The sequence below is a fragment of the Lissotriton helveticus genome, chromosome 6, assembly GCF_964261635.1.
Source record: "Lissotriton helveticus chromosome 6, aLisHel1.1, whole genome shotgun sequence".
Taxonomy (NCBI): Eukaryota; Metazoa; Chordata; class Amphibia; order Caudata; family Salamandridae; genus Lissotriton; species Lissotriton helveticus.
This window is the reverse complement of record NC_136067.1, coordinates 162,383,447-162,401,519: the sequence shown is the minus strand read 5'-3', so window position 1 is coordinate 162,401,519 and position 18,073 is coordinate 162,383,447. Positions and strand designations below refer to the sequence as shown.

Sequence of the window (18,073 nt, the reverse complement as noted above, 5' to 3'; positions counted from 1 at the left end):
CGTATGTGGATGACATATATCTCACAGACGACGAACTTTGGGAGCATCTGTGTCGAGTAAACAGCATCATTTGTAACTTTGCAGACATGGGTTACAAATTTAACTTTGCAAAATCGCACATTGCAGAGTACACAGTGTTGTTCCTGGGCTATGAGCTCAACAACGAAGGTAGAGGTTTGGCTCCTCACTTCCTGGAGAAATGCGAACAGCTGCGTGCTCCGACGACACTGAAAAAAATTACAGTCTTTACTGGGTTTCTTAAATTTCGGAAGGACATACATTCCGTAATATGCCCAGCGTATCAAGCCTTTGTATGCTTTGATACAACCAACTTTTTCCAAATCATGCTGGCTGCCTGAGCACTCAGCCATTTTGCAATCCTTGCAGGCTGATCTGCTCGCTTCTAAATTCTTGCTGACTCGTGATAACCACACCAACCTGGTGATAAGAATAATCCCTGGGACGGTGGGTTTCACGTACCTTACTTTTAATGAAGGAGACACAGTACCTATTGCTTACAAGTCACACTTGTACACTTCGGCTGAAATGCGGTTTTCCACTGTGGAGAAGGTTTTAACGGCTGTGCAGATGGCAATTCTTAAAGAACGTGCCCTAGCACAGGGAAAATGCATGTTGGTTGTTACCCCGTGTCCTGCCTTGGAGGCAGTTACGAAAGCCAGTGTACCAAACTCTAAAGCTTTGCACCCTCAGTGGATTCAATGGGGTGCATCCTTGACATCTCAGGATGTCACGTTTATTTTTGACGCCCCGTTACGGTCGCATGAGTATTTACAGTATGAATTCGTTCATCCGGCTCCTTTAGCAATGCGACCTTTGGAGGATTTCCGTTGCATCATTTACACTGATGGTTCGGCGCAGGTTGCGCATGGCTCTAAACACGCCTACGTTTCCGCATGCGCCATTGTGGTCGGTGCCATGGTGGACGATGAGTTCAAGTCCAGAGTTGTGCACACGCAGACTCTAGGGGACTGCACCGCACAATTGGCGGAGCTTCGAGCTCTCTTACTCGCGTTAGAGTACGCAGATCCTAGTGTGACAACTCTTATTGTGAGTGATTCCTATTACTGTGTCCAGTCTTACAATGAAAACTTGTTCTATTGGATTCAAAATGACTTTCGTGATTCCAAGGGTAGCACAATAAAACATAAACTGATCTGGGTTCGAGTGGCTGAGCTCAAAGAGCAATTGCCACTCGTATTTGTGATTCATACTCGGCCATCAGCGTGTTGGAGTTCACGCTGTGGGTAACTCGCTTGCTGATGAAGCGGCGAAATCAGCGGTATCTACATACTTAGTTGCAGCAGTTACAAGGTCCAAAAGTAAGATTGATGATGACATCTTGGCGGCTGTTGCTGCCACTGAGAAGGGAGGTAAACATCCTACGGGGTTCCCTTCGAAGTACACATACCACTTAAGTCCCGATAAGGTTCCTTTTGTGAAAATTTCTGAAGTTGGAGAACGTTTAATTCCCAACTCTGATCGCAGGACTAGCTTGATTACAGCGGCGCATGAAGGTGCGGCGTCTGCGCATGCGGGCGTCTCGGCCACTGTAGCTCAATTACAACAACATTTCTGGTGGCGGGGACTGTACAAACAGACGCGAGACTATGTCCTTCAATGTGACATTTGCCAGCAGATTAAACCTTCGACTGCTGCGCTTCCGCCACAGACACAGTTGTACATATCTAATAAACCGCTAGGTTGTGTTTATTTAGATCACTGCGGTCCTTTTTCTTCTGATACTGCGTATAAGTACATCTTAGTAGCAGTTGATTCATGCACACGCTTTGTGTGGGTATGGCCCCATCGCAGCGCTGATTCACGGACTGTCATAAGAGATTTGCGTGTCTTTGTAGGGATTTTTGCCTGTGGCACCTTCCATTCGGATCAGGGTCCTGCTTTTGCCTCTAAGGCGTATAAGGATGCTATGATTTCGTTGGGGGTCCAAGTCAAGTTTTCATCTCCCTACAGACCTGAGGGTAACAGTGTAGTGGAACGAATGAACCGTGACTTAAAGCAATCTTTGACAGCACGAGTTATAGGCACTGGCAGAAACTGGTTGGCCCACCTCAATGGCGTGCAGCGTGCTCTTAATAATCTCCCTAGAAGGTCTCTGGGTGGGCGGACCCCATACGAAATGCTCTTTGGTATCAAGATTTTTGTCCCGGACCTTGACGGTCTAGACGGAGTGGCCCGAGCCACAACCTTTGACGTAGATGAACATTTCCATGTATTACAGGATCTACAAAAGACCAGAGACAGTCTTGCAAAGGAACATTTGCCCTCCACATCGGATGATGCGTTGCAGATCCTGGTAGTTGGCTGGCTACCCCAAGTTGGAGAACTGGTTTGAGAGAAGATCGATAACAAGAAAGAATTTGGTCCTTCCTATCGAGCTCCGGTTCCTGTCCTTGGAGTGAAGGGCACAAGAACAGTCATTTTACCACCACTTCCAGGTCGTAAAGAAAACCGGTTTATCTCTATTGACAATGTCAAGGTACACAGAGTGGCCGATTCTTCTTAGTATGACTCCGGCGGTCTCCTGTCCTTCGATTGTGAGAAATTCTGTTTTGGCCACTGCTTCTAATCCTATGCCTGAGGTGGCCCTCGAGAGGCCTGCTATTTCCAGTCCTTTATTAAGTACTTTACCTGTTGATCACGTTGATGAACTTGATTACACATACCCAACTGACTTATCGATGCCTGATTTGCAAACACGTTTGGCCACAGAATCCAGATTCTCTTTTGACACAGTCTCACAAAATTCGAACAAGCCCTCACGTTTTGCAATTTATGCCACATTGTTTAAAAAACATTTTTTGATCCCCCCTTGGACATATATTTGGCTGGTACTTTTTTCTATTTACCTTTTTATGTCAATTGGTTTTGTGTTTTATTTTTTTCGTCTTGTCGATGGACACTATGTCGAGGAAAGAACATGCATTTGGCATCTTAATGGAACTTTGACCCCCCTTTCCTCGTCACATTCAGCACACAGACTGAAGAGAGACTTGAATTTTGCTAACATCACTGCTTGGCCTGTTCTTGATGGGATTGTGTGGGATGCGGTTAAATTTCAAATCCATGGCCCTACTGAAGTTGTTAATGTCCCTAATGTGCTCAGGGTAAACATGGGAGATGTAGTGAAACAAAACATACGTTATGATGATTGGGATGTTCAGGCCATAGAAGCATTATTCTCTGATTTTAAATATTATGCTGCATTTGATGCTGAAGATTTATACTTAGATTCTGCTAATTATGGTGAATTATTTTGCTTCCAACATTTTGGCAACCATTATCTGCATAAAACAAGTTCCAGAAGGGGTACTGTAAATTACACACAGTGGGAACATTGCCCAGCTCCTGTACAAGGCAGTTAGAGTACTTTCTTGAAAAAGTACACTTATTTTACCGACTTTAATCAGTCCAATCCTGAGTCTTTTTATTTTAAAATGACACAGATACCGATACTAAATTGTTGTATTCGAAGTCCTTTCTAGACAGGTTAGCTGTAGAGGGCTACGAGCTATGGAAGGAAACCATTGACCTTAAATCGGTTTGGGGTTCTAAAAGTTGGCAGGTACAAGGCACTGAGGCTTTGCACCGTGCATGTCTCATCCCAAATCATATGTTGTTTTTAAATTCTACCATTTCTCAAACAACATGCTTGGGATTTGCTACTTCTAAAAAATTAAATACACCTACTGTCCCCGATTTAGAAGAATATTCTGGTTGGAATAATATTACACAGTTTTCCATTAGTGAATTGCAAGCTCTATTGCAAAATGCGTCCTTTAACATTTCCAGATTGGATCCAAAAGGTTGGCTGATGTGGCACAGAAGTTCTGATTCATGCCAACATCGTTTTCTGGGTTTGGCTGATGGGTTTACACAAGTCAGACCTGATCCCCGCTTTGATACTGACCATTCTGTCACCACTTATTCGGTAGGCAAATTATGTCAGAATTGGCTGAAACATTCTACCTTGGCTGCGGTTAAACTGCATCTATCCAAGCTCACTGATGATGTAGATTTAAACGATTTCATAAAGGGCCCGGCTAGTGGTAGGTCTAAAAGATGGATATATGCGATTTACAATGAAATCTGGAAGACGTCACAAATTGAGGTTGCTACACGCCTTAGAGCTATTGATCAAGCTAATTTGGAAAAGGTGCTTGCAGTTGTGGATAATAGTATTAACATGCTTTCTTCACGCATTTACACGTTAAATAACATTGTGTCTTCTGTTGTTGATATTGTGCAAGATGAAGTATCTGTATTATACCATGGTCAGAATCAATTGCGTTCCATTATGCAATTTGCGTGGACCCTGCAGACGTTCAAGTCTGGTAAGGTGCCTTGGTCATACATGAACGTGTCCTCCCTCTTTGCCCCTTTTAATTTGACTGACAAGCAGCGCATGCTTTCAATGCGAGATGCATCTTTTTCCATGTTACACATTGAGAGATTGGAGTCTTTGCCGTTCTCTGTTGCAGAAGCCACTGCTGCGACGTAGCTTATCCACGGGTTGATTACATTACCATTTGCTTTGTACGAATTTACAAATTGTATGCGATATATCGCGATAGGCAGATATGAACCAATAGGTAGTTCGTTTCTCCATGAGGCCTGGTCGCTTCCATTCACTTATTGATGCCTGAAAGACGAGAAAGAAGTTTATCTTAAAGGGGAGGAGTGCACAGAAACACCAGATCACTCATTAATATGTAGACCCATCCAATTGCACGGTTCTTGTAACGAGGACCGGCCAAATTTAGCCTGTGTTTTGAAAGGTACTCCAGTTCCCGCAATCGTTCCTACTTTTACATTACTGGCAAACGGCAGTTATTTACTTTTGAATAACGGGGACTGTTGTGGGTTAATTAGAGGTAACGCTTATGTGGTAACAGTATCAGAACGTGTGGTGTGTTGCAAAAACGTTCTGTATCCTCCTACACATGGGAATTCAGATGTTTCCATCTGGCCGCGAATTCCAACCTTGACGGCAGAGTTCAATGGTATGAGTAGAATAAGAGCCCTTTTGTCTCAGAAAGAGGTGGCCCTGAGTTCGGCTCGAGAAACATTTGTCCTTCACATAGCTAACATGCGCACAGAAGTGCAGGCGCTATTGAATACTGATTTGCCATTGCATTTCAGCGAGCTGATTCATCAAATCTTTAATGCCTCCTCCACTTCTGGCCTCGCACACTTTTTAAAAATAGTTAGCAGTGGTCTCGTAACTTCCTTCGAGAAAATATTTGGAGTCATCCCCGCTTTCTTTCATTCTATATTTTCAAGCCTGTTTGGTGGCTTTCCGTTTTTGCTGGCGCTGGCTGCAGGCGTTCTGGTGATATTTTGTTTTATTAAAAACGGATGCCCGTCCTGTGTTAGAAGCCGCTCAGCCCCACCTGGCACTGTTTCGCAGCCTGATGCTTGAATACTATGGCACACTGCCGCTTGCGACTTTACGCACGGCATTTGGATTATCGTGTCGATTTTCCTATTTCACATTGTGTCCAGCCTGTGTTTCATTGCCTAAGCTGCGATTTCGACTGGGCCCTTGATTTGTGTCTCTGCAAGACGGTGTCTCCTGACGTCGATTTTAATCACCTGATGAGTCCCGTAGCTACTCACAAGTTGGTTTGTTCTGGCGAAAGGATTATGGCCTTGGCAGCGATGCATGGACTAATGGGTCATTGGAACATACTCGCAGCAGCACAAGATTTCTTGGCACAGAGCTATATTGAGAACCCACAGAGTTGTCCTCTGATGATGCTAGAGGCTCCGGTGCTGGAGGAGCACATATGTTCTTTCCCACTAATGAATTGGATGGCTGAACTGTTTTCGGATGATGACAGTGATTTCATGCTGGAGGCTGTTGCTGCATATTTTGCATATTCAGTCCTGTCCTGAAAACCTTCGAAACTTTTGCTAATAGCATGTCCCTGATTACAAGATTTTTTTGGACCTTTTGCGTACAAATTCTTTTACACCCAGACCTATTGGCTTGAGTGATAGATTAGCAAGTGGAGAACTTTTTAATTGAACTCTATAAGGCCTTTTCATCGCGTTTTTGCCAAATTAACCTAGCTCATTATTATTGAACTCTGCTTTCATGATGTGCCCCTATTCTGGTCTTATCATTCCTTATTTTGTCCGTGCTCGGATCATTGGGGGGTGTCATATAGTTACTGCTTACCTATATACCGTGTTAAATTAGCATGAGCTTATTAAAAGTTTAAACGCCATTTTTTCCTTTTGCTGCTTTTGCACACGACACAATTGTTATTTTAGCTTTCAACCTAGAAGAGAGTTGTGATTTACATGAGAATCATATGTTATTGCTCTGATATCAACTTTGCTTGGTAAAATATGTCTGCACAGTGAGTGCTGAAGCCTCCAAGGATAACTCGACACAGTGTTGTTGTGAGGTCTGATCTTCGCACCTTCCTAGACATAACATGAATGCAGGTGCTGCCAAAATCTGGCTTTACGCGCGTTTTATATTGCTTTGCTTAGAGCACACGTTACACACTTGATGCGGTTCGCATGCAGAGAGCTGGTGGAAGATGATGTGATCCTCTGACACTGAGATCTCGAGGTATGGGCCCGCCCTGCTAAAACCCAAAGAGACCTTCATAGATATAATATCCTATGCTAGTTAGGGAGGGTGAGAATCAGGTGTTGCTAACTCCTATTCATTTCAGCATTTTAGCATGCTGTCACCTTTTGCTTTCTATGGACTAGTAACTATGCTGATAACTTTGTTTCTTATAATATGTTTGCTTGTATTCTATAAGATACTGCGTTTGAGAACCCTGCATTAGTAAATAAATATTTCAAATATGCACGTGTCCTCTCTTACTCCACGTTCTGGTTTGAAATGATTGTTTAGCGAAAGAGTGTTCATGTGTTCCACGATACCTGAGGTATTCTAAGTTCATGTTCTGGTCTGTCTAAACATTGAGAGTTGTTATGACCAATGAGACACTGTAGCTAGCTCGGTAAGGGGATTTTGGGTACTAAGGTGAGTTTTGGGCCACCCTAATTCACTGAGGTTCCAAATCTCTATGTACAGTTCTGTAGGAGAACAGAATTCCCGCTACAGAATCATATTTGAGAAAGAGATGAGGCACAAATCGGTCCAACTGAGTGGAGGGTATGGATTTTCACAATGCCAGAGTTGCAGAACATGTGGTCTAATGTATGGCCTGCTATGTGGGTCTGGCCGATGGCAATCTGGATTAGGATGCGAATGGCCAAACCTGATAAGATGGTATTTGGATGAGGCATTTGAAGATTGTCAAACCAGATGTTTAGGTCACCAAAGTAACATAGGATAGTCTGGAGAGGGAGATAGACTGATTGAATATTGCATTTAAGGTACCAGTAAAAGCTTCATTATTGGGGGGGAGGGGTCCTCTGTATGATGACAGGAAGTTGCAGGGGAATGTTGGTTTTGGGTGCATGGCATGTGCCAGACAGCTTCCTTTTCCAATCACCATTTCAGAAAGTAAAACTGAGCAGTACTCCTGGGGGCTGATACAAAATATGAAAAACACCTGAAACAAGCAGTGGCTAAAGGCGGCTACTCTATGCCAACCAATGGCTGATCCAAAGTCATTCTCTATTCATTTCAATGTGTTGAGGAAATGGGCTCTGACAGTCTGGAGAATGACCTAAAATGTTGGGGAATATCATTCATGGTTGTTATTTATATATATTTTTAATATAAGCTGCCTTATCTCAGATGATCTTATCTCCTGGTACATGTTTATTAGTGATATTTTACTACTTTTATTCTTGCCCAACTGACCACAGCTTTCTGAAACACATGGTAACAGCCTGGCCTAAATTGCAGCATTTGAAATAAAGTGCATACTATTTAAAATGTTTTCGGTTGTTAATTGTACTATGCTTTGTCTTTCTCAATAATCTGTCCCCCCTCACCCTCCACAGGGACATTAGAAAAGAAAATGAAGTTAACTGTGAAAGGGGGAGCTGCAGTTGATCCTGACTCTGGTGAGCAGATAAATTAACCTTAGAAATTGAGTTTCTTTGCTAGCACAGATGGCTTTCGATTAATAAATGAGAAATATGATCCTAAATGTGAAGATGTCTGATTATCTATGTACAATGGCTCGTCGGATTTGCAATAATGGTTTTACACATTTTCAGAGATGTCTAATCCCGTGCTTACTTTTCTCTTAAGCCACTTGTGTTCTGAAGAAAAAGCAGCTGTTAGGAAGGAGTATGTATATGTTGCAAAGTGTGTTCCGCCTACATAATCCCCCTACTTTTTTTGCTTTTAACTACATGGTTTTTAGCTTTTTATTGTGAGTGAGCCTCACTATCTGAGCCGCACTCACTGTCAGTTTACCAAAAATTTACAGAGTGGTATCTGTCAGTGCCCATAAGTCCGCTACTGCTCAGCTCGGTAAGAGACTCTAGGCTCATTACATGTGAACCAATGAACATATAAATGAACGCATGTGTATGGGCTGCATATTTGAGTCTTAAGATGTCTGGCGGACATCCACTGTGGCGGGCGCATCCTAATACCCCCACGGAACCCCTGCCCTTATGGCGGGCGGTCCCGAATTCCGATAGGATAGCGGGCGGACTAAGTCCGCCCGTCATCCTAATGACCCCCTAGGTTCTTGCACAGCCCGATAGCTACTTAATGCTAGCCTGTTGCAGAAGGGACCCTTCAGGGATCAGTACTGACCTGTGAGTGATCCATACAAGGATGGGAACAGAACGATACAAGAGTCCAGAGAATCGTAAAGTTATACCTTCAACAAAAGAACTCTGCCTCCTGTTAATATTAAAAAATACAGGAAGGAAAGTGACTAAAGGGAAAAATCTAGAGTGAACCACCCTGTATCCCAGAATAGACCGGCCTATTACGCAACAGAAAAAAACGGAAATGTACGGCAAAACTTGTAGCCGGTTTCTTCACACACCATGGTGCAGTTACATCTCATGGTATATCCAGACATGAGCTCATGATTGATTTCCAATAGCATGGCAAATCGGTATATCTTTGCCACTTGTAGGGCTATTTGCAACAGGGAAGTCATTTGCTGAATCTTATTGGGCTTTATACATTGCATTCAGCTGCCCCTCCGTCTTCTCTGCATGGGTGTTCAGACCAGATTTTCTGGTAGTGATAAAATATAACCAGCTGGGAACTCGCAATGATGTCCCCGACCACTCACCTGCAACCAGGTATAGGAGTGGTCCTGACAAAAGTGGCTGTTATTGTTTTTTCCACCGAAACGTGCGTTGACCTGGTTCTTGTGAACTCCCAACTGACAACATCATGGTGGATATCGTTTGAAGTTTTCTCTCTGCCAAGTCCAGAGGTGTATGCTCATGTGGTTGGGGTCTTTAGTGTGTGGAGCGAGTGTGTGAGTTGTTATGTATAAGGTTAGAATGGTTGTATGTGGTTACATTTATGGGGGTAAATTACATGTCAGTACCTTTGTTGTTCTACGGCATCTACATAGTTCCTAAAATGATCTTGGTATGAGATGCAATTCACATTTGATACACTACAATGCAAAGTAATAGCATATTTGTAACCATGAACTACTTGTGGGTCCATAAAAATGTTTTTAACGAGGTATAATTAGATTATTTCTTCTTTTTGTACTAATGTGAATCAAAAATGTAAAACATTAAAAAAAATATTTTGTATAAAAAATAAAATAAAAATATATAAATAATTGTGTTTATATAAATGACTTGATCAGCTCCATGATGACAGCCCTTAGAGCTCTAGTCAGCCTATCTGGAAGCAATGCAGGTCATGAGGGAGCATTTGTCAGTATTATTTGTTCTTTCCCCCCTAGCTCTCTGACCTTTGAAGTATTTAGGGGGCACCTTTGTCTGTATAGTTTATAATGTGTGACCATTCATAGTGATGACCTGTAGGGCTTACTGAAGGTCTGTGTTGCTTAAACCATGCTACTCATTGTAGATGGAATCTGCACTAAAGGGTTTTGCCCACTTAGGCCTACCAGGTCGAGCGAGGTGTCAATCTAAGAGTTAACATGCACCATGAGTGTAGATCTATATTCCTTGACAACATATCTACAATCCTTATGGCACTGTATGAATTGTCACATTTCTCTAGCTCAGCTCGTAATAGGGTTTGCTCCCCTACTGGGCCAGGTTCATTACTCTGCTCTGCAGCAGCAGCAGAGTCAAAGGCCTCCTTACGCGATAGTCCTTCCTGGGAAAGGAAAGGGTCTGAAGGAAATCTGCATCCGATAATTAGCTTTTCTCACAGCTCCTGAGCTGGGACAGACCAGGCCCACAGAATTGAAGGAGGACCAGACCTATGGAGCCCAACACATCAGGCAGCTGTGTCAGCTAGAGCGGAGCTGAGGCTCTCAGAAAATATATTTCCTCAGGCAACTTGTAGTTGCCATATTTGAATGCTCCAGAATACTGTGCAGGAACGTTGGGAAAAAGGTGGAGTGATGATGGTGCCTCTTGCTATTGACTGGGGGCGTCTGGCTTCTAGGACTTTCCTCCTCCACTTAAAAAACCCCTACACAAAGGAGAGACCAATAAAAAGACACTGTGTAGGAAGCTGGCTCTCTATAAAAGAGTTGCACTGTGAAGAATCTAGGTATCACTTGCTAGTGTACAGGGGCTTGCTTTAACAATCCCAAGGTGCTTTATTTGTGGTAGTGTGGTCGAGTAGCCTTAGGCTTCTCGTAGGGGAGTGTTAGAAATTTGTTGCACACACTGAGTCCAAAAATGATGGACATATTCAATAAAGAAATCCAACACCAATTTGTAAAAATAGCAAAGATTTTTATATTAATTTAGACACCAAGATCTTCGAGATCAGTTAAGTACTTTTTCAGATAGTCTTTGTCAGAAACACAGAAAATACAGCCTCGAATGCAGCAATGTTATCTTATGGGAGAAACACACACTTCATAGGTTCACTTGCAAACGACTTACAGGACTGTTCTTCTGGAAGTTAGGTAGGTAGGGGCCAAGATCCAAGAAAGCACCACCAGTTGAAGATTACCTGCCCTGAAGTGTCCGGTGCAGATGTGCTTTTCGTGGTGGTAGCCTCTAACACTACATATTGAAGTCAATGGTGAACAGTACCTGCAAAGAAAAGCTGCAAGTGAGGACTGAGCAGCAGTCCTGCAGAACCCACGGACAAGCCAGCGGTTTCAGTGGGCTTGGGTGCACAGGTATTTTTTCCCGCAGATGAGGGAGGCTGAGGCTCTCAGTTTTCAGTGCACCTGCAGCAGAGGGAAAAGGAACACAGTGTGAGAAAGTGGCTCTTTTGACATGGTTAGGCCCGGTTAGGCCCCACTTTTTTCCTGGAAAATTATCTGGTTTCAATTGTAGTGTACAGGGCCCCTGTCAACCATGGGCCCTGTGCCGGCTTTTTCCCTAAAACTGTACAATGTTGCGCAACTTTAGCTCCCTGTAAGTCCCAAGTAAATGGTACCCATGGTACCTCGGTCAGGGGAACTGAAGGAGGTCACCTAAAGGACCCCTCACCAAGGCCATGCCACTACAGCTACAAGCAGAAAGCGCCAAAGTCAACCTGCACTGCCCAAGGTATTGGTAAGTCACCCCTCTAGCAGGCCTTACAAGACCTAGAGCAGGGTGCACTATATTTCCGCTGTGGGCATATCTCCTTGAGCAGATATTCCCCTACAATATGTAAGTCTATTTTTGTAATATTGTAAGTGCCAGGGAAGCCATAAAGAGTACTTGGGCTGGAAACTTGACAACTCGAAATCGCTTCACTGAACCCAGGAGTGTTTAGTACCAGACCTTAATGCCAGTGTTGGATTTTTTAAAACATGTACTCCTAGGGCACCTCAGAGGCGTCACCTGAAAACCTACCAAAACTGGTGTGGTCTCTGATTGGCTTTATGCGGCTTGCCACCACCAGACATGTTTCTGGCCCGAGAGCCTCTGCTCTCTGAGGCCAGAAACAAAGCACATCGTGGGCAGAGGTGTCACACCTCCTTTCCTAGGATGGGGACAGTACTCAAGAGGGAAGCTTCAAAGACCTGCCACCTTTCTAATGCGACCTCAGACCTGCTGCTTGGAGCAGATGGCCATCCCTGGTTGAGACCCCCTGCAGGGCGAGTCGCTCTTCTTCAGCAGGGTCTTTGAGGCCTGCCCAATCCCAGCTAGGCTCCTGCCCCCCTCCCACAGGAGAGGAGCAGGCTAGGGGATGTACTCACCCCAGGACAGGGACCCATTGGTCCCTGCCCTTGCCCTACCTGTAACGCCCCTAAATTTAGTATTTAGGGGCTCCCTGAACCTTCCTTCCTCAGATCCCGATATCAAAAAGAAGATCAAGAAGAAGAAGACCTGCCGTGCAGCTGCTAACAACAGGGCAACCACAACTGACTTGGCCCCAGCCCTACCGGCCTGTTGATCCTGGAACCTGCTCCTGCCTAAACCCGGCGACCTCCGCGGACAGCAACCTTGGGACACCCAGAGGACCTGCCTGCCTTGACCCTCTTGACAATTGGGACTCCCATCAGCAGAGGCTCTGCTGCAACAACCCACCTGGTGCCCACCAGGAAGCTCCGGACCAGCCCACTCTGCACCAGCCGAGCCCGGACCGGGCCAACCAGAACCAAGACCACGAGGACGTCCCCCTGGCGACTGGGACCCGAAGTCCAGTGCCCAAAGACCCTCCTCGACGAACCAGCCGACGCCTGCAGACTCCGAACCAGGGGCCACCCCAACCGCGACCAGCCGAGGGTAAGCTTTTCCGGCACCCAAAGACACCCCTGCACCCGGCACCCGACAGCACCCTTGCCTCCCTTTGGGCTTACCTACCTGTGCTCCAACATCCCAACTTACCTCTCGAAGTGCTGGTCGCCCCTGGAAGGTCACCGCCCCCGAGCCTGCAGCCTTTGTTCCTTTTTCAAGATCCTCATTGGATAACATTGAGCGCCCGACGGCTCAAAAGCACCCTGCACCCAGCCGCCCGAGTGACGCTGGCTGTGACCTCTTTGCCCTATCCTACTCCCCCCCCCCCCCCCTTGCCCAGAGCAAGTGACCAGGAGCCCAGCTCCCAGAGCCGCGTGGCCTGCAAGCCAGCAGCCACCAACCGAAGGCCCCCTTTCCTTCATTGGATAACATTGGGCCTACCTACCTCTGCACCCGGCCGCCCCTGTGCGGCTGGGACTGAACTAACTGTACTCACCTGACCCTGGGGGACCCCTGAGTCTATGCCCAGAACCCTAACTTCACCAACCTAATACTCACCTGGAAACCGGTAATTCACTTACCTGCCATTGGATAACATTGACCCATTTTGGACTCGAAAATGTTCAAAGTGTGAAGTTTTGAAAACTGAAAATATTCCTAAAAAATCAGCCAAAGTCCGAATTCGAAATTACTCCCCTGTGGTCAGGAGAGAAGCTAGTACTGTACCTTTCAGCCCAGTACTGAACCACAAAAGTAATCCCTAGCGGGTTTACTAGTAACCTGTATTTTCTCCATAGGAACGCATTGTCTGCTTTTCTATGAAATTTCTTCTAAGTATCTACTTTTGAAAACTGCAAATATTCTTTAAAAAGCGTACGAAATACTGAAACGCAATTACCTACCTGTTTTGTGTTAAGCCCCCAGTGCTGGCCCTAGGAGACTAGTGCTGGGTTACAAAAGTAACGCGATCGTACTTTACCTGTAACCTGAATTTCCTCCCATTGAATAACATTGTGAGAATCACATCGAAAAGTTTCTAAGTGTGAACTTTTAAAACTGCTTTATATTCAGGAAAAATCATCACTGTAACTAAAACGTTTTTGCTAATCTGGTTTCAGCTTAGACCCCAGGACTGAATCCAAGATCTAGTCCTGGAACTACCAAAGTAATCCATAAAGTAATCAACTGTACTTTCCTATGAAAAACCATTGAGCTCAATGCTAGTGTGTGTTTCAGAACTGTATTGCTTATTAGCCAACCTGTGATTATTGTGTGTACAAACTTATTGCTCCTCTGCAAAGTATTTACATGAGAGTACTCGTAATGTGAAAAGTATATTTTCATAACTGTTGGTTCTAAAAATAAAACAACCATATCACTGGATATAAAAACAATTGGCCTGGAGTTCAGTCCTTGAGTGTTTGAAACCTTTTGCTGACTGAGTGTGTCCATCAAATGCTTTACACTGTCCTCTGGTACTGCCTTACTGCTCAACCAAGTTACCACTTTGGAGAGTAAGGTCCGTTCTGACTTTAACCTCTGTTATACCTCTGGGGTTGGTGGACTCTATACACACTGTACTTCCTTCTAGTCCAGTATATATAGAGACACTTTCTCACAGGCGTGTTCACCCTCAGGCTATTACCACCCCTAATGTGGGTTACCTGATGTGGATACGAAATTTAAAAGTCTGCCATCTTGTTGATGGCAGAATTAGGAACTCTTAGACTGAGTTATACCCACTTCCCACAGGAAATGGTCATATAGGGGGCGTAGTGACCCCTGGGGTACGTAGCCCATTGGTTACTATCCTGCACTTCCCAAACCTGCTTAAATATAGTATTTAGGGTGGCCCTTGGCACTGGGAAATCAGGTCCTGCCGACCTGAGAAGGACACTGAAGTGCCGCCAGAAGCAAGGACTTTGGAGAAACGCCAAATTGCGCTAAAGTACGCTCGTCCTGCAGCTACTGCGCCTCCAAACGCCTTGGAGGACTGCCTGCCTTCAGCAAAGACCCAGGAGCTTCAGTGGAGTAGCGGAGCAGCTTCCCTGCATCCTGCAGGCACTCCAAAAGAACTGTAAGGACTCCTGACTGCCACAAACCCAACACAGGAAATCACCAATGAACCTGTGCCCCCTAGTCCGGGTTGAAATGGGCCATTGGTGCTAGCGTGGTCCCCTGACCCTCCAAACACAAGGCTCACCTTGGGTTTGCCCACAGTGGACTCGCCTGTGCTGGCTGCAGCCTCTTTGTGCAGACCCACTCCACCGCTAGTGTCTCCGGTGACAAAAACCTGATGCCTCAAAACTCCACTGCTCCCGGCAGCCCTGGCCTAAGGAGTAGAGGACCAAAGGTGTCCCCACACCCCTGAGCATTGTGAGACCTGAGCCCCCTTGTTGGCTCAGCCTGACTGGTCTCCCAGTTCCAGCTTCTTTGCATCCTGACTGTTCCTCATTAAAGTGAATTTGACACCCAACGTCATAACACACCTCTGCACCAGATGCCCCAGAGCCTTTCAAGCTGACCTGTTTGTATGGCCTTGGACTTTGCCCCATACTTAGCTTAAATCCAGGAGATTGGTCCCATAAGTCACTGTGAAGTCCCCTTTATGCAGTGTATATCTCTCCTCTATAGGATAACGTTACCGCATCAGAAATTGCACTGTCCATTAAAAAAAAAACTACACATTCTTAGCTCAAAAAGTACTTGCCTGATTGCGAAATTCATATACAAGTCTGTTTTATTTTAATAAATTGGTGTCTATTTCTTTGAGTGTGTGTCTCACTTACTGCCTCTGTGTATACAATAAATGCTTAGCACTACCCTCTGATATGCCAAACTGCTCAGCCACACTACCACAAAAGAGCATTTGGTGCTTCATTTGTGCCTCTGTAATTCCTTTTGGGTATGCCAGGACTCTTAACACAGTGTACCTCTTTTTGGTCCACTATTTAAAGAGCTAGCTTCCGACACACACCACGCTTTAGTATTATGTTTGTAGAATGCGTGGCTGTAGATACACATGCTCTGCATATTCCTGCCAACTATGCTGGACTTGAACGTTGTAAGTTGTCTTACTTCGAAGAAGTCTTTGGAGTTATGAAGTCTTTGTGACTCTTCTGGGTGTAGATGCGCATGGTCACTGACTAATTTGTTAGATTGTTTTTCTCCTCCATCCATTCGGATTCAGACGTTATGCAGTGTGCTCCCGGTCTCGCTGAGTTTGTCGCTCCGGACTTGTGTCCTGTTACATCCCTCGATCCCATAGACGTTGAGCATCCAGGCCTCTTGGCCCTTGGGGCCCTTTGGGCCACCGCATGCACTGGACTTCATTCAGAGAATGAAGTCTCTCTTGAGGTAATGGATGGACACCCTTCAAGAGATGCCCCCAGTGTCACTCTAAGTAACCCTGGCCCCCCTCCATATTGTTGCAACTTGTGCCTCTCACCATACCACCACGAGAGCCGCTGACACTGCTGCTCAGCATACTGCAGCAAGAAGACCTCATGTCCACATCCCATATAGTGGGATGGGCCCAGTCCTCACCAGAGACTCCCGAAATCTTCATTGCCCTGGGCACCAAAGAAGAGCAGGATACTGTGAGTCGCTATAAAACCCCCCTTCCACCCTTCTGCAGCGTCCTGTATAGTTTTCACGATCACACATGTCTTGTGCTCCTAGTCTGGCCATCTAGTGCTGAGAGTAGTGTTAAGCATTTGTTGTACACACTCCGGAAGCAAATGATGTCACACACTCAAAGACTTAACTCAGACCAATTTGTTTGTATAAAAAATATTATTTAGTTATATTTATTTTCTAGAACCAAGCAACCCTGGGACAGTTAAGTGTAAATGGTACTTTTCAAAGCAGGTTGAACAATACAAGCAAGCTGAATAAAAATGCATTTGTTACAAGTTTGTAACTCTTCAGTACAGTGGAAATTACTGTTGGATTACTTTTGATTACTTTATGGATTACTTTTTCTCCTTAGTATGATATACCTAGATATCACACGGCGACATTTCATAGAGAAAAGTTCAGTAAAGCAGTTTTTAGTCATTTGCAGTTATTCAAGTGCTCATACAAAAACAACTCCACACTTAAAACAATTTTCGAGAAAAAACAGTCAGTATATTTCTTTGGAGAAAAATTAAGTTAACGGTTTGCAGGTAAGTACTTGTTTGTGGGAGTTGGTATTCTGGGGTTAGAACCAGTCTCCTCCAGGGTCAAGGATGCACTCTTGAAACACCCTCAGCGACACTAGGGCGGCTGGGTACAGAGTGCTGAGGCCCAATGTTATCCAGTGGGAGATAGGGGCCTCCGGTTGGTGTTGGCATATCTGCTGAAGGTCGGGAAATAGAGGACTCAGATTACGATTTTGGATTGGATTGGTTTGTCCCCTATTGGAGGTATTTTCCCGAGTTCATACACGTTGATTTCAATTACTCAATGAAAGTTTTGAATATGCTACCTAATATTTGAAGCCCTGATTAAGTTCTTTCAATAGGAACAAAACAGTCGGCTGATGGCCATTTTTTACTTCTATGACTAATAAAGAAAACTGATGGACATGTTTATACATTTTTGACTCCATTCCTGGTGCACCTTCCCTCTTCAAAGAATTGGTGGCTGCTCATGCGCAGGTCACAAGGTTGTGGGAGCAAAGCTCCTGGTGTTAGGCTCAGGGCGAAGTGTGTTCTTAGTTAGCACCCAAAGTACACCCGCAGCGGCACAGGGGCAGTTGGGTACAGGCTGCTGTTTTGGTGTTGGGTGCCCTGTTGTTTCCAATGGGGATTCTCTGGTTACAACAAAGACTGCAGGCTTGGGGACGAAAATCTTCTGGAGGTGACTACCGGTTGGAGAGGTCAGTTGGGATGCCTGGGGATGCTGGGACACTGTTGGTTGGGCCAACCAAGGCCGTGGGGCATCTTTAGGCGCGGATTTTTCTTACCAGCTCCGGTCAGGGTGACCCTCCAGAAAGGGGATGCAGGCTTCGCTTGAAGATTCGAGGCGGGTAAGAGATCACCAGATTTCCGGTCAGGATCGCTGGGGAGACCACCTTGTGGTTTGGGGCTACTCGGGCCGTTGGCGTCTGTTGCAGAGTGGTTCAGACTTGTGGTTTTGGCTGAGGCCTGAGTCTGTGGGTGAGCAAACCGATGCTCACGGGAGACAAAGTCTTTGGCTTGGAAGGCAGGGCAGGTCCTTCGGGTTCTTGAGGCTGCTGGCTGCAGGACACACCGGGATTTCGCTTAAGCCGCTTCGAGGTGTGGACAGGCCGGTAGGGCTGAGGCCGAGTCAGTGGGCTTCCTCCTCTTCTTAGTTGCAGTAC

The 18,073-nt window shown here is 45.3% G+C and overlaps 1 protein-coding gene across 1 annotated transcript in view; it reads left to right on the top strand.

Moving 5' to 3' along the window:
* PARP1 (poly(ADP-ribose) polymerase 1) overlaps positions 1-18,073 on the top strand; it is a 468,102-nt gene that overhangs the window by 207,638 nt on the left and 242,391 nt on the right. Inside the window, exon 11 of the mRNA XM_078647552.1 lies at positions 7,984-8,046. Coding sequence (XP_078503678.1) covers positions 7,984-8,046 — 63 coding nt within the window. The remainder of the gene's footprint in view (positions 1-7,983; positions 8,047-18,073) is intronic.